Raw genomic sequence first — 23,465 nt, 5'->3', positions numbered from 1 at the left:
TCTGTACGGGGGCGTGACTGCTAATATAACTCGCTCATTTAAATTGTATGAAGGCTTAAAGTAATGCATAATTAAGGGCGTAGCTGATTTGAGTGACAGACGGGTGCTGTCACAGTTGGCGAGCTGTCTGCAGGTTTCAGCAACCAGGATTCATTCGGCTCACCTCCGCTCTATCCACGCACCACGTCTTTGCCCATTCATGTATTAGCCGAGTAAGGCGGAGTCCGGCACTTCCAAAATGGCGGTGGCCTGAGACACCCAGAATTTTTGCTTCAGAACCGCTTGTCAGGAAACCTCGGGCTGACTAGGGAAACCTAGGGAGGCTATGTCTATTTTTTTATATACGGTCTATGGCTCATACAGAATATCTACATACAGAAATCCTATCTTTACTAGTGACACACCTCCATCATGAATGATTCGATCGTTTCCACTGAACTCTGTGTGCATCTAAGTGGAAAAATAAGATGCAAATCATACTGTCAAGAAGGAAACAAAAGAAGTGAAGTTACTGCCTGCTGATAGTAAATACAACCCACATAAAATGCATGCCTTTTTGCCGTAGTCTCAAAATCAATGCTCAAGTTGCAAAAAAAAAATATGAGGTTCTCATAAAAACACCATGAAAATATCATGCCCAGTGCACCTATTAATCCCATCCCATCCCTTCCTTTTTTCCCCCCCTCTTGCCTTCCCTCTTTCATTATGTTTCCCACTATCTGTCTCTCCATCTTTTCGCTTCGTTGGGCCTGCCATTCCATTAATCTCACCAACAGATTGCCTCTATTAATTAGTCTACATCTCCCATCTTGCATATAATATTCAGCGGTAATAGAGATATTAGGAAGATAAGGATATTTCTTCAGTTGCAGTCACTTTTAATTAGCCCAAAGATTAAAAGATACCTGGCTGACATCCAGACCGACAGCACAAGGTCTTTTCTTGACACAAAATTCAGTGAGGCTGCATATTCGGCAGTAAATTGAATGTGTCTGTTTGCAAGATATATCTATTCCATCGTGCCTCATAGGACACTTCACACCGTGGAGGTAATAATGTGCCTTGGCCTCTAGACAAAACAAGTTTACAACTTGTCATCTGTGCCATTTCAGAACAAATATTGTTCCTCGCAGGCATATAACTTCCCCAGCAAAGGCAGAGGTGAAGATGGATTCTGTTGCTCTAAATCAAATGTATTGCCTTTTCATTTTATTGGAGGTTGAATTAGACAATGGAGGCAGCACCTATCCCGCTTGTCCGGTTAATTAGAAGGTTGAGGGTGCACTAAACAGACAAGATGAACAGACAGGGGTAATTACTAGTACTGCTGTGTGAGTGTATGCTCTCGTGTGTGCGCATGAAAGATTTGAGGAAATGTTCATTCCACCAGGAGAGTCCCATCTAAAATAAAAATCTCTTTTTCAAGAGAGGAAATTCATTGGTTGAATGTAGTTCTATACCAGACTTGAGATAACTATCAACTCCTGTAACTACTTTTCCTGAGAAAAGGCTCTATTCTCTCCAAGTTACTAGAGCCGACCTCCTCAGTATTCCTGTATCTTGGGCCCTGAAGCCCTTTGCCCCTACAAGTCCTCTGTCCTGCTGCTTCCTTGGTAAAAGGACCACATTCAGTTAATGGTGGATGTTCCTGGACCATTCCCTTTAGACCCGTTACTCACCCGAACGCAGTCAGAGCGGTGCCTACGGTGCACACATAATGAAGAGAATAGAAAATTGAACACAAGACCCGAGAGCACATCATTAAACCATTTTCTATTACAGTACTCGGTATAAAAGCAAAAGAAAACACAGCTTCCAGGTTCTTAAGAAGGCAGAGCCACGGCTCCCAGTGGGTTGTTCAGGACTCTGTAGGTTTTACTGGTTGAGAGCACTGACAAGGTTTTAAGACACTCTTTCTCAATAGGGAATCCTTCTCGAAACGTTTTTAACAGTTTACTTCGGAGGCTGTAATTCTCAACAAAGTTCCTCTTGGCGATACCGTTTGCTCTCCAGCATTATTACTCCGTGCCAGCGTTCAGAAATCCTTGGAAGTTTCAGCAAAGGGTCACAGCGTTTCCTCCATATGTATTCAGCAGCAGCGCACCGACTCCAAATTATGACTGCCCCTGGTTCATTAATATTCACAACAAAAAGCAACCACTACAGGTTGCACTTTCTAAACTGCATGCAGAAGACTATTACACACACACACAGTGATGACACTGTGTAGCACTCTAACAGAGGATGTTTGCCAGCAGCTGGTCAATTAATTCAGTCTTGAACTGAGCTAACTTCAGAGCAAGAATAGAGAGAAACATAACATTTACAAAAAGGTCGCAGCGACGCAATCCAAGCTTTAAAATGACTATTTAATCCTGTTGTTGCATATACAAATTTAACTATTACGGTAGGGAATCACCTGATTCTCAATACAATTTTAAACAATTCAATTCAATTTATTTATACAGCGCCAAATCGACACAAAGTTATTTCAGGTCGCTTGACATGGTGAATTCCTTACAGCAGAAAGTTATAGCATTATACAAAAGAAGCCAACATTTCCCACATGAGAATCCGGGAGGAAAAAAACTCTCCTTTAATGAGAAGAATGACCTCCAACAGCAGGAAGGAAAATCTTCCTTTTAAGAGGAAGAAACCTCCGACAGAACCAGGCTCGGCGGGGGGCGACCATCTGCCTCGACCGGTTGGGGTGAGCGGAGATTAGAGAGGGGAAAGAACTGCATAACGAGCCAAGACAATTGTTGGTAATAGTAAAAAGTTAAAACTTTGCGATATGTTGGCTTTTGCCCCCTGTTGTGATTTATTACCTTTCTTCAACTGCAAATTATGTCCCCAAAGGAAAACTTTTACAACATTTGTTTGATGTAATAAAATAATGTTTAGAGTACATCCATCTCGCGTCAATCATTTTCACTGCATGATAAAGGGATTGACTGTTGGGCAGTCTGTCTGCTTTACATATAAACCTGTCACAAATGTTGCATGCCCCTGACGAATTCATTTTTCATAGTGAAATATTGATGCTTAGCATCCGTGTATTGATGCAATACTGCCATGCAAAGTATTTAGATATTATACGGGATAATTTTCTTTCCCCTAACCCTACTAAGGATTCCGTACACGACTGTAATACTGGCATATTTTACATTTATTACTGAGGCTGGGTGTCTAAACAGTCAGTAAAACTGTGTACTAATTTACTGATGTCTGTAGGCAGTATTACCAAACCTTGTACAAACATTTCGCCTCCGAGGGGCTGGCACCCCGTCGTGATCAGGATATGAATAAAACAATTCCAATTTGTTTGGGCGCAGAGAGTAAAAAATTTGTGCTGAAGTCATTTTTTGAAACAATAGACAAAAATGTCAAGAACAGGCCTCTTATATCAGCACTTCATTAATGCCCAAATGACTTTAAAGTGGTGACTTAGTCATTTTTAGGTCATATGTGTACATTTGTGCAAGGAAATAAATAATCTGTGCTTCATTATTTCTGAAGTTATCACAATTAATCTACCTGACGTGTAATGCTCATAGCTCGACAATTAACGAAGCAAAAATGTTTGTTTTGTTTGCACCAACATGCACAAACAATGTGCAAACAAATGACTCACTCCCTTGGACTCATTTCGACGTTAATAGAGTCCTAAAGCCTGTTCTTAAAAATGTGGTGTTTCATTACTCAAACAATGCGACCATATAATTATCTTGTTAGTTAAATTATATTTGAATTTTTAGATGAGTCTGAAGACTGGCTTATTAAAAAGAAAAAGGATAATGGAGGATTGTAGGTGGTAGGCTGGTTTAGTAATTCAATCGTATTAATAATGTCTGTGTTGTATTAAATAGGTTTATATTCAACATCTATTTATATTCAATAAAAAGTGTAAGTAAGTCATATACTACACTTCATCTAAAATAATTGTGAGGTTGATGAAAAAAAAAAAGGATAATGGAGCATTTTAGGTGGTAGGCTACTTTAGTGGTTCAATCATAATAATGTGTATTCTGTTAAATAGGTATATATTTTATATATTTATCTTCAATAAAAAGGAAGTGCAATTAAGTCATACACTACACTTTATCTTAAATAATTGTAAGGTCGATTCAAAGGTGGGTCTCAGGTAAGGTATTTTGTAGTTGGAAAAATTGCATGTCAAAATTTTAATCTTCAGAAAAACCATTGGAAGGTCATGAGTGGGGCCAAAGAGCAGGTTTTTAACTCTGTAAACGCAGTGTGGAGTAGGTGAGATAACAATGTTCACAAAAGTAGGCAACACAAGAATGCTATAACATGTCCTCTTTGATCTTTCTGCTTCGTGCCAACACCATGATTTCAGTTTCATCATATACTGAGAAGATGAAACAGAGAACACTCCTGATACTCTGCCTGCTACTCCAAGTTTCCAACTTCCACAGCAGAGCAGCAACAGATAAAGATGGCTGACAATATTTGGTCTCATAAGATGGCCAAAAAACTAAAACCTACGTTTTCTCAAGTTTTTTTTAACCTCTTAATTAATGTTCCAATCACAATAAATACACATACATTTGACAAATAAACAATATTTTGGTTCTGAAACAGTTCAGGTTTCCATGGTTTTTACATTATCAATAAAGAGCAAAGGTCATCTTATTTGTTTCAACTTCATGTTCAGAGTTTTTTTTTTTGTTTATTATTCAGAAAAAGTAGTTTTTTAGTATTGCTATGTAAAATGCAAGAACTCAAGCATGAGCCTCGGGCCATTGTTTCCAAGGCTGGAGTAAAAGTCATCCATGAGACGATGTTCTGACAGAGAGGATCAACTTATTTTGGGCTGAACTGTCATGATGAATCCATCATTCTGAAGGAAAACTATTTCTAAAATGAGATGAGATGTTTGCATGCTCATGCACCTCTAACACACTGTAAGGTTCACTGACATTTTATTCCGTCCTGCATTTTAATCATACTCATATTTGCATATGTGTGTGTGTGTGTGTGTGTGTGTGTGTGTGTGTGTGTGTGTGTGTGTGTGTGTGTGTGTGTGTGTGTGCGTGTAGTCTCAGATGAAGATGAAGTCTGCGGGCGTCGTGGATGGAGGCTTGTTCACAGAGAGCTATTGTAACATCTGCAATGCTCAGCTCATCTCAGAGTCCCAGCGCACCGCTCACTACGAGGTGAGTCCGTCTCTGCTCCCTTCTGGAGGTACTTTCTCAGGTAGCTCAGGACTCAGGACGCACACACAGGTCGAATTGTGAAAACACACAAAGGTTCTTACGCACAAAACAAAACAAACATTGCTACGATTACTGCCTTCACAGGCAGATTGCAGCAGCGTACACTTTGCAGGAGCCTTATTTGTACCAATTTGCTCTTGTGCCGTTCAAAACAGTGCTCATCTATTATCCATAGGCTTAATGCAGCATGGTATTGCCAGTTTACATCCACACAAACATGCGCACACACCCACTTTTTGTCCACCTTTCAGCAGACTGTCTAAGAGTAATTTAATGGATGGCCATTAAATAAAAGCCCTTGAATTATTTAACTAGGATCTATATGTGCATGTGTGTGTGTGTGTGTGTGTGTGTGTGCACGGGTACATACGAATATGCGCTGGCAATGCGTGTGCTGTATTGAGGTCGTCCTTGATTACAAGACACAATTGGGATTAACAAGCAGACTAATGAGAACAAGGCCCTTATCAGGAGAGACTTGAGCAAGGACAAGGACAGTGTGTGTGTGTGTGTGTGTGTGTGTGTGTGTGCGCGTGCACGCGTGTGTACCTACCACATTCACTCGACAGTGATCTATTTCTGCCTCTCATCCCATGTCTTACAAGAAACACACGGCCTTGAGTAAAGCAGACGAATAGGCAAGCTGAGTCACCGCATGTCGTCAGTGTCACCCGTTACAAAAAGGTCTCTATCCGGTCAGTGGAATCGAGCAGACAAGGCAAGAAATAAATTGAAGGCAAGTTGTATTCCATCAGGACGGAAGGCCAAGGCCGGCAACTTCACTTTTGCAGCATGTTAATAAATACACGCCGTTAAATATAACTTTTTGTTAGGGCCTGCCACAAATATTACATGATCGCGATTATTTGAGCTGACCGCAATCACTTTGCATAATCATCCAGTAGTTCTTACACGCATGGATGGGGACATTTTGAACAGAAATGTCAGATTTTCACGAGTTTCTCCCCGACGTTGGATTTCGATGAGCATCTATTGATATTAACAATATGGATTTAGTTGCAAAGCACATTTTGGTTTTAAGCCAAATGAAAAATAAATTGAAGGCGATTTGTCTGATTTGCAGCAGGCGGTTTCAAAATTAAATGTCAATATTTGTGAGCGTATAATTAAACTATGACTAAGCTTATAGTTTAAATACTGGCATAAAAAGAATAATGGCAACTATTTGTGCAACAATTAATTGTCAAAAATGTCATGATTGTGACATCCCTAGTTGTTTCAACTTAAATGTGTTCTTATCTTTCGTTCAGTGGACTCAGATTTGTTAATTCATTGAACTGCTTGGGAAGTTGTTTCAACTTGCAAATCTAGCTTCATCAAAATGGTCTGTTCTATAAACCTGTCTTGTAAGTAAATAATTTAGGACTGGATGTCATAATCCCTGCCAAATATCTTACTGTCTTTAGCCAACAAAGGTTGTTGCTATTGGTTACTAAGACCATCAACTGTTTTGGGACACATTTTTTAGTTGTGGTAAAATGGCCGAAACACCCAATGAAGGCCGAGGTACAAAAGACTCGCGCCCATCGTTGGCCTTTTACGGTCAACTGTGAGCACAGTTCTGTTCTTTCGTTTCAGCCACAGACAGTAACTGCTTCTCTCAGCACCCTCAGAAAATGATATAATTGCCTTCCTGAGGGTCTGCCCTGCGATGCCCGTTTTCCCTCAGCAATTTAATGGTGGCATTGGCAACAAATCCTCTGCACCCAACTTTAACCGGGCAGACCTCCTGCCTCGATCCTCTGCCTTTGCCGCAAGACAGGAATATCACAGTGTCACAGTATTTCTCTTCTTTTTTTGGAAACCTTTAAGCGCCCCCACGTGATTAAACACACTTTCGCTTGCACATATTTGTGTCTCCGTTGGTGAGATCACAGCTCTCGATGCAATCTGTCTTGCTTTCTGCATTTATACACAAGCACACGAGGATAATGTGGCAGACATTTTTCCATAGTTGTCTCCTGCTCTGTTTGTCACCTCCAACTTGATTTTGACTCTTGGAAAAACATAGAAAGAAGAGACAAAGAGACAGGCTTGGACCATTAGAGGAGGGTGAGAGCTGACGGGCAGTGCAGCGTAACCATGGTGAAACGAGGTCAAGCTTTTAGCCCATATCCCTAAACCATCCAATGCATGGGAATTTATACACCTATAAACAGAAGCATACACACACACACACACATACACGTACACACAAACTCTGATAAAATGCATTAACAGTCGTCTGGCAAGTGAGGAAGCATGGGGGGGGGTTATTCTCCTGGGGGCAAAGGATCCAATCTGAGCACTGGAGCAGCAAGTACAGTGTCTTGTCAGAGACTCCCATTTTCTTTCCTTTATGCGATGTTTAGCCATTATATGCACTTAAACTTACGAGTACGTTCTCATCTATAAAACATCCACAAATCATACGGATTAAACGGCAAAGTGGATAAAACATCTGACAAACTGTCCCACTCTGGTTTAATCACATCCTTCTCTCATCAACCCACAGTTCCAATTCTTTTCATTATCACGATCTTGACTCGTATCCCTGCTCTCTGTTGTACAACAATGTGTCTTGAACCTGCGTATTTGGCAGTAAAGGTACAATCTTTCTGATGGCATCCACACTCGCCTCTGGAAAACAGTGCCAGCAGTGGAATTTACAGATAATGATGGATGTTTCAGAAGGAAGGAGTGAAGGCCAGAGTGTGACAATAAAATTATACACAAGGGGCGAGATAGCGGCGTCAACCTCGTACACAAACACGTCTGAACACATATACGTTCACTAATCTTTCCCCGCAGTATGTGCAGCAATTTTCATTGTTGTGCATTGAAGTGACAGTTAGCAGCTTCAAGGACGACTCACTGTCCTTTCTTATAAACAATTTTGTGTATTCTTGCTTATTATAGCTGTAAGTCGTCATAGTGTAAAGTCCTGGATCACCGGCAAACAAAAGCACTCAGGTGGGGGCAAAAATACTTGATGACGAACCAGCACGAAAAACAATCAACAGTAGAACTGGATACTTGAAAAATCTGTCACCACAAGCTTTACGTTTTACAGACAAATTTGACACTATTGTCGTTTTTTTTTCTTCTAATTTCTTAATATCAAAAACTCTATTAAGCATTGATTCTACTAAAAGACCAAGAAAGTGGATCACATCACTCCAGTGCTGAGGTCTTCACGCCGGCTTCCTGTCGAACAAAGAATCGACTTTAAAAATCCTGCTGTTGGTTTATAAAGCACTGAATGGTTTAGGGCCAAAATACATTTCTGATCTGCTGCTACCTTACGAACCATCCCGACCCCTCAGGTCGTCTGGGATGGGTCTCCTTGCTGTTCCCAGAGTCAGAACTAAACGTGTAGAAGCAGCGTTCAGATTTCATGCTCCACATATCTGGAACAAACTCCCAGAAACCTGCAGGTCTCTTAGCTCCTTTAAATCAAGACTGAAGACTTTTCTGTTTGCTGCCTTTCACTGAACCAGATTTGAGGATGTCTTAAACTGCACTGTAACTTTTATCCTATTTTTAGCTTGATTAATGTTTTAATGACTATTTTTAATGTTTTAAACAGTGTTCTTAATTGTTTTTAAATGTTATTTTCTTTTGGCTTATGTTTTTATGCTTTTAATGGTTTTATGTGAAGCACTTTGAATTGCCTTGTTTTTTAAATGTACTATACAAATAAACTTGCCTTGCTCTTGTAGTTTTTACTTTTAAGAATCCAAGATATCAACATTTCAATTATATAATTTGTGCCATTCACATTATGTCCTCACATCCTTTAGCACTTTGCTTCATATGCACACACTCATACTGCAAAGAGTCCTCAACCTTCCCACCCACCACTTCCCCGACTCAACATCTTACTCAGGGCTCCAGAAACCTGAGGCTGGACCATTAGTCACGTAGCCGGGGGCAAAATGTCTGAAATGTCATCAGCTGAAACAGATAAAAGCTTGGAGGGAGTTGCCAAGATGGAGTGACAGTCATTGATTTTTATTTTTTTCCCTTTCGGCTCACTTATTTTCTATTTCTGTCTCCTTCTCAGAGTAAGAAACATGCCAACAAGGTGCGTCTGTTTTACATGCTTCACCCTGAAGATGGAGGACCACCGTCCAAACGACTGAGGCCAGATAACCCGGTAGGCTCTCACTCAGTGTGTGTGTGTGTGTGTGTGTGTGTGTGTGTGTGTGTGTGTGTGTGTGTGTGTGTGTGTGTGTGTGTGTGTGTGTGCGCGCGCGCGCACGTGTGTGTGCGTGTGTGCGTGTGTGTGTTCATAAAATACAATGTTAAACACATTTTCTCACTCCAAACTAGAATTTCAAAATTGAAATATGTTTCTACTATTTATTGATGAACTAAATGACTTTCATAACAAACTGTAGTAAGAGCACAGATGTTGATGGAACGGCAGCTATCTGCATGTGTGAATTTGTCCTTTATCCCATGTAAATGACAGAAATGACAGTCTAATCCTTTGCTCAGCTCGTCCATTCTCAGGCTTGACCATCGTAGCCAAGTGCTCTTGGGAGTATTTGTTTGATCTGTTGTGTGCAGTTGTGTGCCTTAATTCTCCCGAGAGAGGTTAGCTGTGTTTCTGGTAAGATTTAGGGGAGGCAGACGGCGCCAAGCAGCTCTGTATCTGACTATTGCAGGCCATGGCTAAGGAGGTCAGTGCATTAGCAAATGTTGGTGTGTCTGTCTGTGTGTCTGTGCTATAGGTAGGCCATTGTGTCTGTGTATTTCGGGCGCCCCGGTCCGCAACTGTGGCAAATGCTGAGGTTGCATTTGCATCTACAGTGAATTGTTGAGCTTCAAACGTGAGGCATAACGGCTATTTTGCTGCTGATTATATTTCCAGTTTGCATGTGTGTGTGTGTGTGTGTGTGTGTGTGTGTGTGTAAGAAACTATTGTGCAGAGGGAGACTTACTATAGTACATTGTGTGCCCCATTTATCTGGCTTTTCCCATGTGGAATAAAACACACACACAGAATACATACAGTACAAACTTTGAGGACACAGCTGGTGGGAAAATAAAGCTTATCAAACTATCCAACAAATCTGCCTGTGCGAGAGAGAGAGAGAGAGGGAGACGGGAGAGAGATGGGTGAAGAGGTGGAGTGTCTCCAAAAACAGTGCAGTGCCACAGCCAAGACCTTGGGCTCGTGCAGTGTAGTGCAGAGCTGGGTACCTTGGTACTGTGATGGCCCCTCTGTCCTCAAATGACAGGACATTTAAAATGAAAACTAAAGAACTAAATGACATTTGCAAATGTCTCCAATATGAGTGAGTTCAGGTGGCAAAGTTGAAAACCCTGACAAATAAGGTTTGGGGCGGCCTGTTAGCCCCTTCAAAGGAAACAGATTTAAGGTTTTACGGTTAAATCCAGCAAGACTAAAGCATAAAGACAGACACGGATTAACAGATGCAAACACTGGAGACAGAAAAACCAAGGGGAGCAGGCGTTATCAAGTACACAGCATGCACAGCCATGCGTTTCCAGCAGTGACCGTACGTTCATGTTCTTCGGTGATACCGAGACTTAGTATTTTGATGTTTTATTAACCTGAAATTCCTTGAGTCTGTGGACTTGGGCTGTCCGATATGACCCAAAAAACATATCTGTTTTTAGGATGAATGGCGACACATTAAATATATCTCATTTTCTATCAGGTGGGCTAAATGTTCATTTGAAAGTCAAAGCCACATGTGAGACACAAGCAGCTCCCGAGCAGCTGGCAAACAAATGTGGCTTGGTGACTGTCCGAAGGAAGCGTATCCCTGCGCAGAAGCCAACAATTCACCGTCAACCAGCTTTGTGGGGTTTCACAGAGATTTAGTTAGAGGGGAGACATGCAGTGGTGCGGCTTTACAGAAGAAGCAAGTTACGCAAAGCAACATCAAACTATATCAATATCAAAGAGAAGTGATATATTGTCCCTAAATCTCCTTTGAAAGAATATCGATGTTAAAAGGTCGATGTGCCGGGCTGCCCTACTGCAGAGGTTTGTTCCCCAACAGTTGAAGGTCTAATCTAGTGTGACTTCTGTCACACCCAGTCCTTTAACCATGAATAACCAAAGTCTCTTAACATAATATATAAACCTAAACTCTGAGAACCAACCAAAAAATAGAAATTAAATCAATCCAGACCAACCTGTTCTCATTTCAGGGTGTCAAAAATAATGCCGTTTTATTAAAGCCATTTGCGTCTCATATAGACACACAATGTGCTTTACGTTTAGGCAACAACAATAACGTGGTTCGTTTTTTTTTAAAAGATCGTGGTTTTCGTTAAAATAAGTACCTACCTCATAAGTTTCTTAAGAAATCCGTGTTGTTCCATCCAACCGTCCCCGCCGTCCTCCCTACATGGACTTCACCCTTCTTTGTACTTATGCACAGTCATTAGCTTGGTCAGAGAAGGTCATGTGACTAAGACGTAATGTACCTTGTGCGTATGTTTTAGACACCAAAGGGCACCTCATGCGCATCTCTCTGATGCGAAACGGCATTATTTGACAGCCAGGGAATGAGAACGGGCTCCTCTGACATGGAAAGACATTAAGAAGAGGTTAGGGTCGAGGTGTCTGACCAGGTCAGATGGCAAAAGTTGTGGTTGTAATCAAAACACTGATAGGCAAAGGGAACAGCGAGCTGCGCGCGCATTTTTACCACATACTTGGATAACCGCTGTGACAAGTCGGTATATGAAGGTCGGTTTCAGAAAGTTGCTGAAATTCGTGGGGAAATATTGAGGAGGAAGGAAGTTTCTGAAGCTGTTCAAATCATCCATCAAGCTGCTCTGATGAAGCCCACTGGAAGCTCACGTCCATCTAAGAAAAAAAAAAAAAAAAAAAGTCAATGCAACATTTCAGAAGAGTCGGACTGGACAACAATTTGCTATTGCTATATAAAAAATTTTAAAAAACATTCAAAAAATATCAATGAAATGGGGAACCAAAAAGGGTATGAAAAAAAAAACAACAAAAAAAAACGTGCTATACACGTCTTGAAAATGAGCAGCTGCTCGTATGTTCAACCTCAGTCTTTAACCCAAGCTGTACTATAAAATGTGATAAGGTGATACATGTGCACAACACTGCATGCAGTAACATGTCAAGGGTTTATGGGTTTACACACACACACACACACACACACACACACGCACACACACGCACACACACTGTAGGAATACACACACCTGCGTCTCCATCTGTCTCTCTAAGTGAATCAGACATGACTCAGCCCATCCTGGCTTTCACCTCATGTGGGACACCGAATACACATAAACAGGCCGTGTGCGCGCACACCAACCTCGTCTGCCATACTGTAACGTACTGTGAGCGCCGCAACTAGCACTTTGACCGTAACCTCTCACGCAGAGATTTGACATTGATTATCTGACAATGCCGGGAAAACTGATGTGAGACGAGCAGGTCTCTCGAGATGAAATATTTGGAATAAACTTTCCTTCTTTCATCTTTCTTTCTCCCCGGGGAGGTTTTGCACATCTTTTCTCTGCACTTCATCTTCGTGTTTTTGCCCCTCTGTTGTTGTATGGATTGACTTGGTGCAGTCCAATGGGAACGGCAGAAAAAGGTTGTTGTTTTTCTTCTGCAGTCAAAGAAATGCCAGTGTAAAATGCCATGCCCCGAGGTTTTTGTGTTTGTGTGTAGGTGAAAGCGTTTGTCACAGAACAAACACAGAGAAAGTAGGTCGTAAAGGTGCTCCCAGATGAAAGGGGAGGAGACGGGATCCGTTTTTCTCCCCTATTCTCCACCCCGCTGCTCTTTCTCTCCGTCTGTTGCAGTTTTTCTTCCTGCGCAACGGGCAGGAGATAACAAAATGTTTTTTTTTTTTTTCTTCTTCACCTCTTATTCTCTTCAAACGCTATATTTGCAGTGTCGCCCCTTTCAATTTACACTCTCAGAGCTTCTTCAAACTCCAAACGAGAGCGTCTGTTTCCCTGTGCTGCTCCATGTGTATATTTAGCAATGTTTCCCACAGCGCCTCAACACAGAACAGTGGGAGAAGTAAGGAGGAGCAGAGAAAAAGCAAAACAGAAGGAGAGGAAGATAAACACAGCTAATTAGGAGGCTATTGTTAGGTGCGTGAGCAGGATGAAGCCACCCAAAGACTAAATATTCTGCGATACAGACATCACTGTCAGGCAGAGGATAAACAGGCATACGTGCGGCATGTGTGCGCGCACACAAACAAAAACACACACGACATTTAGGTCGCATGCAAATCAGTCTCAACAGATGTGTGGGGCGCGACAGGTAGAGCCAGAGAGAGGTTGGATACAGAGGGGATCACGGAAATGAGCGAAGGCAGAAATTTTGAAATCAAAAATGAAGAAACAGAAAGGCTGATGACAGTCGATGGAGGAACACCGTGAGTAAGAGATGGTTTTTTTGGTTGTTTAAAGTGGTTGAGTGGAGTGGCAGCTATAATGAGCTGACAATTATTCATGTGTCAGTCACCCACACATGCTTCAGATTGTTCAAAACTCCCCCCCCCCCCCCCCCCCCCCCATTGTCACGAAAAAAAATCCCTGGTGGAACATCTGTCATATCTTTCAAGTCGACGCGTCTGTGTTTCAGTCTCATCTCCGTCAGCTGCTTCTTTAACTTTTCAGTGTGTTGTGACAGGTGAGACCACTGCAGGCTGCCGCAGAGAATCATCTCAGGCTTTTTGTCCACAGTAAAAAAAAAAAACATAGCAGCTGTGGGAGTTTAGCCTTACGCAGTCGAAATTCCTCATCCTCATACAACATGATTTTGCTAGAACAGGATCTTCAGCCGCTTTGTCCATTAGGGGGGGGAAGAAGGAGAGAAGTTGGCAAGGGCTGGAAGAGGAGCAAAGAAAAGACAATATTTAGATGAGATGGAGTGCAGAATGTAAACATTAGAGAGAAGGCGGAGGACAGGTGGTTGTGAGGGAAATGTAGGCAAGAAGAATAGATGGAGTGTAGAGATGAAAAAAAGAGGAGAAGAAGTGAGACTTGTCCTCGTGGGCACCGTGTCTCCCGTACCACAATCATGAATAAAGATCATGGAATAAATATTGATAAGCTGTTTTAACTTTACATCCAAATACGCAACAACAAACATGCACACGCTTCTTTTCCTTTGTTTTTGGCAGCGTGAGATGATGCTGCATGTGCTCATAAAGCAAATGCATTTCTACCATCTCAGAGAGAGACTGAATTACCAAAGGTGATGGAGAGGGGGGAGGTCTGGGACAATTCATAACAAGCCTTTAACACGATCACAGCAGGGACAGACTCGGGGGAGGAGAGGAGGAGAGGAGGCGAGGGCAGGTGGGCGGGGGGGAGGCCTGCCAATACAGATAAATATTTCATCCCACAACACACAGAGTCACTGAGACTGGTGCCCAGAGGGGGAGGGAGGAGGGGAGTGCAGGGAGTGCAGGGATGGGGAGGAGAGAGAGAAAATGGCTGAGAGTGAAGGCGAGGCAGGAAGACAAAACGCAAGAGCAGGAGAGAGAGAAGAAGGAGAGAGAGAGAGAGAGAGAGAGAGAGAGAGAGAGAGAGAGAGAGAGAGAGAGAGAGAGAGAGAGAAGGGACAGCTGAGAGACAAATCTAAGCCTGGAAGGTAAAGGTGTCCTTAACTCTCACATCCACTGGCCATGATGCTAACCAGGCCTGACATAAGACACACACACACACACACACACACACACACACACACACGCACGCGCACGCACACGCACAGGCACAAACACACACACACCCACTGAGATACACAGCATGCACCCACACACACACTTAGATATGGTGTTTCAGACACTTTTCTATTATTGTACACTCATGCCGAGACGAAGGATTCGCTCCTCCAACTCGATTTGACACCCGGACTAAAGAGCGCTGGTGTGAAAAGGAAAAGAAAGGAGGGAAAGTCTGGATGAACAGATCCGGGGGGGCGGGGGTGTCGAATCAATCACGGTTGATTTATTTTCTCTAATTGTTTCGTTTAAACTCTGTTCACATGTATACGTTCAAGGATGCGGAACACAGTTAATGCATGCATAGTAAAGCATTAATATGCGGTGATATCAGCCTCCTTTGGCCTGGTAAGGCTGTCCACAGGTTGGAGGTGGAAGTAAGGCTTGACCTGACATCGTGCATGGGGTCAGTGGCACGCTGAAACAGGACTATACCGCCCAATAAGGAGTTTATCCCAAACTATGAAAACTACATGTTTATGTTTCTGTATGCGGATCGCTGTTCTGATATTTAACTGCAGGTTCTGTATAGTTCAACACAAAGTTGATGTCGGATTTTATGTGGTCGACATTTTGCCACAGTTTTTCTCCGAGTTGTTAAACATTTTGTGAGGGTAAAGGACAACGTTTGAAGAGAAGCGCCACACTTCCAGCACTCGCCGGTGACAATTTTGGATGATATCTAAAAAAACATTACTTGACTGGAAAAAAATGTCCTGACACGCAGCATATTTTTTGTTTTCTTGAAAAATAAAGAACCAAACAGAAAAAGCCAGCGAGAGAGGGTGTGTGTGTGTGTGTGTGTGTGTGTGTATATTACTTGTGTTGTGGAAACTTAAATCTGTTTACACACTCACATTGATCCACATCCCTCTTGGGTACAAACAGCAAGCCCCAATCACATAAATCATTTAATCTTAGAGAGACTGTTTAAGGTTCGGTTTAGATTACGGCAAGTATTGGCTGATTATGGTTATTTGCGTGTGGTGTATGTATGTGTTTGTGTGTGTGCGTGTGTCAATCAGGTGGTTGGTCTTTTTATTTGTACTCCCTCTCTCCCATAGGGAGCAACTCCCCCTCATCATTAGTAATGAACCAGTAGCGGTGAAAGGGCCAAGCCACAGTTTCAGCCAAGAGAGACAGATGAATATTTGATCAGCTCTCTCTTTGCCTTTATGTGTGTGTGTGTGTGTGTGTGTGTGTGCGCGCGTGTGTGTGTGCGTGCATGTGTACACTGTGTAAGAGAGAGCGAGAACGAAAAAGCCCACCGAGGTCAGTTCAAACTGCACATCTTTCCATTTCTATCTTTTCACCTCATTCCTTCCTTCACCTCCGGCCGTCTCTTTTCCTTTCCACCTTCCCTCACCCTCTCCTCCCCTGTGATTCACTTCTCACTCTCTTCACCCCTCCGACGCTCTCTTCCACTTTTTTTTTTCTTTTTTTTTTTTTTTTTCCTCCTGCAGGACTGCGCCGAGACAGAAGTGGACAGGAACAAGTGCTGTACCTTGTGTAACATGTTCTTCACCTCTGCAATTGTGGCCCAGTCCCACTACCAGGGCAAAACGCACGCCAAGAGAGTCCGCCTGGTGCTGGGGGAGCCGCCCAACCTACCCGCAGCCATGGCCAGCCCGACAAACACAGGTACCTCCCAGCTTCTACCCGTCTTTACTGCCCGGGTTTCGACGAAACTCGCACATCCAGACGCCGCGCCGCTGAAGATATACATGTTACAGTACTTGAGCTGCAGGACGAGTGCAGAGGGCGGAGGAAGTCCGGGGAGGTTGCCGAGTAGCAGTTCAGTTTTGGAAAGCGACGAGTGCGTAATTATCGGAGCGAGTTGGTCTTCATCGGTCTCTCTGCAGGTCAGCCTTGAAAGCAATCTGTCACTTCGGACTACAAGCTGCTACTGTGTGTGAGATCAACCCTTTCAGCCCTCGCCGATCGATACCTAAATCAGATGTTGATGTTTGCACACGGAGCCGGTCGTCACTAAAGAACTAGTTAATTAACTTGGTCGTCAAAGACACTCATCTCATGCTCGCACACACTCGTGTATCCCAGACACCCACTTTTAGCGACGTGTCACTGAACTGAGAACTATTTTTATTTCAAAGCGAATATTTCAATCTCAATTGTCTTGGTTCAGCTGAAACTTGCAGCCAAGGAATCAGGGAGAAAATGTGTCTGAAAATGCCAACATGCCAGAGGCCCGAGAAGTAAGACTCTGAAGGTGAAGCTCGCAGACAGCACTTAATTTTAAACGCCTTATGTATGATCCAATTTTTTTTTTTTTTTAAATCCTCTTAACAAATGAAGACACCCTCCCCTTGATTTTTGTTCTTTCTCGTGATTTGTTAAGATTAGCGTTTTTTCTGAGTGTCTGTGCTGGTGAGTTGTCTCCGGGGGAGCTTTACATAATGTGATTCAAATTGGATTCAAAGTGAAAGTTCACAGAGCTATAAACGCACAATCGCTCGAAAATTGAGTGTTATAATCAAGCCCCTGAGTGACTTTTGCTCAACTTTGCCCTACTTCGGGAAAGTGTCACTTCTGTACAGCCTGCTGCCGTGGAGTTCCCGTGGTTTTGTGACAGTGGGACCTGGAGGAGAAGAGAACGCTCGCAAGAAGAAGAGAGAGGACGAGTGACCTGGGAGAGAAGAAGAGGATTTCAGGAGAGATTAAAGTCAAAAGTGCCCTTCATGATCGCTCTGAGATGAGCGCGCCGCGGAAGATGCACAGCCAAGCTGACAGGCTTGGCCGCGCACGGGCGCAGAAACGCACACGCAGTCATCACAAACACACGAGCAGGATGGCTGACGCGTGCACGTTTGTGCATTCGTGACATTCAGTTAAGAACACAAAGACACTGACATACATGTAGTAACACACACACACACACACACACACACACACACACACACACACACACACAGTGTGGGGAGGCACAGCGAGGACCATCAGTGTTGGAGGAGCTTTTGAGAGGTGGAGAGCGGTACCTGACTGTGCTCCCTCCCTGACACAAATCACATACACGCACGCACACGCACACACGCACACAGCAAAACCACCACCACCTCCTCCTCCCACACACAAACACGCACACACAAACACACACGCGCGCGCGCACACACACACACACACGCGCGCACACACGCACACACACACGCACACACTATCACGCACACTCCCTGTTCCCCACTCCGTGAAAAACACTTACTTCTGCTCCAGTGTGCAGAGATCACAGTCAGGAGGAGAAAGGGTGGAAAACAAGGGATGGAGAGGAGAAATACATTCGAGGATCTCTTCCTGTTGCTGCTCGGCACGTGCTGCGCCACAGAACCGTCAGAGCTGAGGAGCTTCACTCACGCACGGGCACACACAAACACAGATGAAAGCTACACCAGAGATTTGAGGATGGCCTTGTCTTTGAGAATAATAGCAAGAAAAAAAATAAAAAGGAAATGACAGCAAAGGAGTCACAGGAGTGGTTTTTGTAAGTGAGACGATGGTGTGGCAAAGGCAAACACAAGCAAAGGGAATGTGAGTGGGTGTGGTAGGTGAGATGAGCAGAGACACAGCCATAGATACTGTAACTATGTGAACAGAGCCTGAAGACACATCAAGGTATGAGCAGCCAATCAGCTCGCAGGGCTCGAGTCAAGTCAACACAGGCCCACACATCAACTAACACCTCTCACACCCCTGGTCGCTGGTCAACAATTCATGCAGGCTTTTCATTTGTTAGCAGTGAGCCGGTGGCTGTGAAAGTAGTGATATGACTCATTTGAGCTTCAAAGTATGTGCGAGTGGGCTTTTATTTGTCATCTAAAATGCCTAAACGTGCGGTATCAAGGTTGCGTAGTCACAGTCGGTGTAAGTCGAGAGTCATTGACACATTGAGGATGGCAAATCGGCACATTTGGACATGCCATCTGGCATTAGACGCTTTCTCGCACTGTTTGGCTGTGGACCTAACCCCGCGCTCCCACCTCAGCGGGGTTTACTTCGTACACGTACTGTACCTTACGCACGCAATCTATTCTGGAGCTTCATTCACACACACACACGCACAAGGAGTCACATTTTCTCAAGCGTGGATGACAACATTCAGTCCTTCACCCAAACGCCGCATGCACACACCGACACGCGTGCAGCTAGACGCACATACGCAGGCTGCACTGCATGAGCAGCAACTGCGTCCTGTGGACATGTCAGTGCCTGTTGGCTATTAATGGGCAATCACCATGGTAACCAGTGTCATGTCATAAGTAGCAGGTCACCTGGAAGTCTGCCATTTCCTTTTTTTTTTTCATTTTCGCGCAGAGGAGAGGAGAGGGAGGGAGGGAGAGGTGAGAGGGAGGGAGAGGTGAGAGGGAGAGAGGAGAGGAGAGGAGAGGAGAGGAGAGGAGAGGAGAGGAGAGGAGAGGAGAGGAGAGGAGAGGAGAGGAGAGAGGGAAGAGAGGAGAGGAGAGGGAGGGAGAGGTGAGAGGGAGAGGGAGAGAGGGAGAGGAGAGGAGAGGAGAGGAGAGGAGAGGAGAGGAGAGGAGAGGAGAGGAGAGGAGAGGAGAGAGGGAAGAGAGGAGAGGAGAGGGAGGGAGAGGTGAGAGGGAGAGGGAGAGAGGGAGAGGAGAGGAGAGGAGAGGAGAGGAGAGGAGAGGAGAGGAGAGGAGAGGGGGAAGAGAGGAGAGGAGAGGGAGGGAGAGGTGAGAGGGAGAGAGGAGAGGAGAGGAGAGGAGAGGAGAGGAGAGGAGAGGAGAGGAGAGAGGGAAGAGAGGAGAGGAGAGGGAGGGAGAGGTGAGAGGGAGAGAGGAGAGGAGAGGAGAGGAGAGGAGAGGAGAGGAGAGGAGAGGAGAGGAGAGGAGAGGAGAGGAGGTTGAAAAAAGATGCACCTATAAGGTTCATAACCAGATATGGCTCAGAAGTAGATATGAGTAGAAAGCCATTGGCAGACCAGACACTCAAGAGCAGATGACTTTAGGCCACATGGGTAGAACATAGTTTGGCCTTCAGCAATCCATTTTCTCTTTTGCTCTCAGTTGTACAAATGCTCAGAGTGAGTGTGCAAGCACAAAGTATTTGAGATTTCATCTCTTTGTGAGAGTATGTCTGTGTGTGTGTGTGTGTGTGTGTGTGTGTGTGTGTGTGTGTGTGTGTGTGTGTGTGAGCATTGGTGCGAATGTGAAAGCATCCCATTTTCATGTTAATGTAATTTCACGAAAATATTTTCATTTCATGTAATTTTCGCATCCGAACTTCATTTGCATTTGAATTCATGTTAATATCCTCCCCTCTGCAACCTCTGTCCCCCCTCACTCCTTTTTTTTCTCTAACTCCTGTCTGTTCGCTGCCTCCTCCCCTCCAGATTCTTCCCCTTCCACCCCGCTGCCCACAGACCCCGCTGCATGCCCCCCTCCTCCCCCCGCCCTACCCTGGCCCGTGGCGGTGGTCAGCGGAAACGGTGGGAGAGAGGCCGGGAAGTACTGCTGCCTGTGTGGAGCCTGGTTCAACAACCCCCTGATGGCCCAGCAGCACTACGAGGGCAAGAAGCACCGCAGGAACGCAGCCAGAGCACGACTCCTGGAGCAGCTAGCAGGCAGTCTGGATGCCACGGAGAGCACAGGTCAGCCTCTTGGTCCCGAGCCCAACACAAGTGGCAAATGAAGGGTAGCAGGGGTGTTCAACTTTATGCGAGGAAAAAAACGATAAGTGGGGTGGACTTCTGAAATGCGGTGCGCATTTCACATATGTTACACTTGGGGTAAGCCACACCAGTTATTCACAGATAAAATTAGCACTATCACCACAAGTTACTGCAAACATTACATCAATCATATACATGTGGACAAAAACAGTCTGCTGCGTCCTTGAGCCATACGTGTCCTCACTAAATCAGTCCCTTAGATCAGTTGTTCTCTAATGGTCAGGAACCCCTTTCTTCCTCTGTCATTAAATTGCAAGTAAAAAAAATGTTTTCAACTTTTTGACCCACTCAAATTTATCTAAAACCAATTGTGCAGTGGCACAAAATGGCACTGCAACCCCCAAAACGGGTCATGACCCACCAGTTGAGACCCACCGCCTTCGATCAACAGTTTACATATCTAGTAAAATGTCCCACATATGGTTGGAATATTCTTCTATAATAATATTTAAATTTAGATGCTGACTTACGAAGACTAGAGTTCCAGAGGAGGGTCATCATAATCAGTCACATGTAAGATTGAAATATCATGTATTTTATAGACTTTGGTGAACTTGACAGGTACTCCAGCACTTTTATACGTCAGCAAGTGAAAATAGCTCCATTAATGTCCTCTGTGGCTCCTGATGGAGCTCAGTCAAGTCTGAGGAAATCGCTCCAGTGACATCCTCGAGATATCAGCTTCGGCTTGGAGGCTAAACATGTCTGTGGGGGTTTGATGGGCCATTAACAAGTAGGGTGGGTCCAACAAAAAGTTGCTATTGTAACTGTAGGAGCCTGAATATTTGACTCTTGACACGCACACCAGACACTACGTCCCTCTGAGTATATCAACTTCATGAATATGAAATATGAAATCATGCAAGTTCTCTGTGGAAGGTGTTTACTGGGTCAGTAATCTTCACAGATCACCCATCATCACACGCTTTTGTCTCCGTGTAATCAACTGTGAATCGCAGTGAAATTTCGACACACGTTAGTCGTTCTGTCTGACTTTCCATGTCGGCTGTCTGGGGTCACACTCGGGTCATGTTTCAGCGGAGCTTTCACACTTGTTAGCGCTAGCATTGCAGTGACGTCAGGGGACCTCCGCTGGCATAGAGCATACAGCGTACTTAAGACTTAATGCACATGGAGGGCTCAGGCCGCTGAACAGGGTATTGTGCTGAGGATTGAAACATGAAACGTGAATGGGTCAATAATAAACTTAAGTAAACAGTTCAACTGAAATGATTAGCTCTTGGTAAAACCGAGACACAATTACAGTTACCATGGCAAGACCGGAGTTCAAATTTCTATTCTGCATCTTACTCTCCCCCTCCCACACAAACACTTCCATGCACAAATATAGCAGTAAGAGGACACTGATTTTCTCACACACACACACACACACACACACACACACACACACACACACACACTTCTGCCAGAAGGGTATTCTCATGAAATTATGAATAGTATGTGGCACTGAAACACTGAAACTGCTTTGCCTTTCCTGGGTTCCTATGAGTGATATCATCTAACATCATCCTACAGCAGCATGCAGCTCAACACGCTCACGAGTGCCACGCCAAGCACCTCTACCGCACACGGGTTTGACGCACTCGCACCACACGGCGCACAGCCTCTGCCAAACACATGCAAATCCTCTGAGAGCCTAAGCCGGGGCCGTTCGCTCCGTGCTCCGGGTGCCTTGACACAAACCATCCATTTGGACTCCAAATTTCATCATGTAACTACAGAAAATTATAGAACACGCATGTATATAAAAGTGGGATTTTTTTTTTTTAAATTTTTTTGCTGTTACTTTTTGCTCTTGCACATTTCTAATGCTGCTGAGTCAATCTATTATATGTGCCATCAATCAAGTGTTTGTTCCAGTTCCTTTAGTCTGACACACTTTTGTTCATCACAAGTTCGGCTCCATTGTCTGTGCTCATTTGTTCTTCAGGAAGACACATTTCCATTGGTGCAAGATTCTCACATCTGATTGGCTTTTATCACCACTTCAGGTGTGAAGTCACAGGTGTGCCGAGTGTAATCTCAGAGGGAGGGTCGAGCGCGAGGCGGCAGCTGAGCTAAGAGAGACACAGAGAGGAGGAGGAGGAAGAGGAGGAAGAGGAGACATGATGGATTCAGTCTCAGCCAGGCATAGATTCATCCCTGTCCTTTTGTCCCCCTTTTTCCCTTTGCGAATCTGTTTTCTCTTTACGGTCTTTTTTTTATCCTTTTACCACCCTCTTCCTGCTGCTATACTGTCTTGTCTGTTTGTTTTGTGTATAAATGTGTGTGTGTGTGTGTGTGTGTGTGTGTGTGTGTGTGTGTGTGTGTGTGTGTGTGTGTACACCACTAGGGGCTCCAATCTGTCGTCATCTCTCATCTGTCATCCTCATTAGCTCCCCACAAGGCACAGGTGAATTATTTACACACCCTCTCTCTCTCTCTCGCTCTCTCTCTCGCTCTCTCTCAACTACAGCCACAACATCTGCCTACTGTAGTTTCTGGTCGTCTCCGATTGATGATACTGACCTTTACTTGCACTTGCACATTCTGTTTTATCTGCCCCCTCCAGCCCACCACCAAAACGTATCACAAAATCCCCATGGCATATATATGGACACCGTTTCTTACTCTTGGATTTTTCTGGTGTAATTGCACAGACTGGGCACAGGGGAGAACGTCGTGATTTTCCTCGGCTAGGTGCCAGAAAAAAAAACCTTGGCGATGGATTACGGAGGTGGACGAGGGAGT

At 44.2% G+C, this 23,465-nt stretch overlaps 1 protein-coding gene across 1 annotated transcript in view; it reads left to right on the top strand.

Annotated features, from left to right (window-relative positions):
* Positions 1–23,465, top strand: part of LOC138195357 (zinc finger matrin-type protein 4) — a 55,313-nt gene that overhangs the window by 13,411 nt on the left and 18,437 nt on the right. Inside the window, exons 2-5 of the mRNA XM_069144693.1 lie at positions 5,064–5,180; positions 9,307–9,399; positions 16,477–16,654; positions 20,376–20,633. Of these exons, the coding sequence (XP_069000794.1) occupies positions 5,070–5,180; positions 9,307–9,399; positions 16,477–16,654; positions 20,376–20,633 (640 nt within the window). The 5' untranslated portion in view covers positions 5,064–5,069. The remainder of the gene's footprint in view (positions 1–5,063; positions 5,181–9,306; positions 9,400–16,476; positions 16,655–20,375; positions 20,634–23,465) is intronic.

The sequence above is a fragment of the Embiotoca jacksoni genome, unplaced genomic scaffold, assembly GCF_022577435.1.
Source record: "Embiotoca jacksoni isolate LCO1_2020_lvr unplaced genomic scaffold, fEmbJac1.0.p SCAF_12, whole genome shotgun sequence".
Taxonomy (NCBI): domain Eukaryota; kingdom Metazoa; phylum Chordata; class Actinopteri; family Embiotocidae; genus Embiotoca; species Embiotoca jacksoni.
This window is presented reverse-complemented; position numbering and strand designations above follow the sequence as displayed.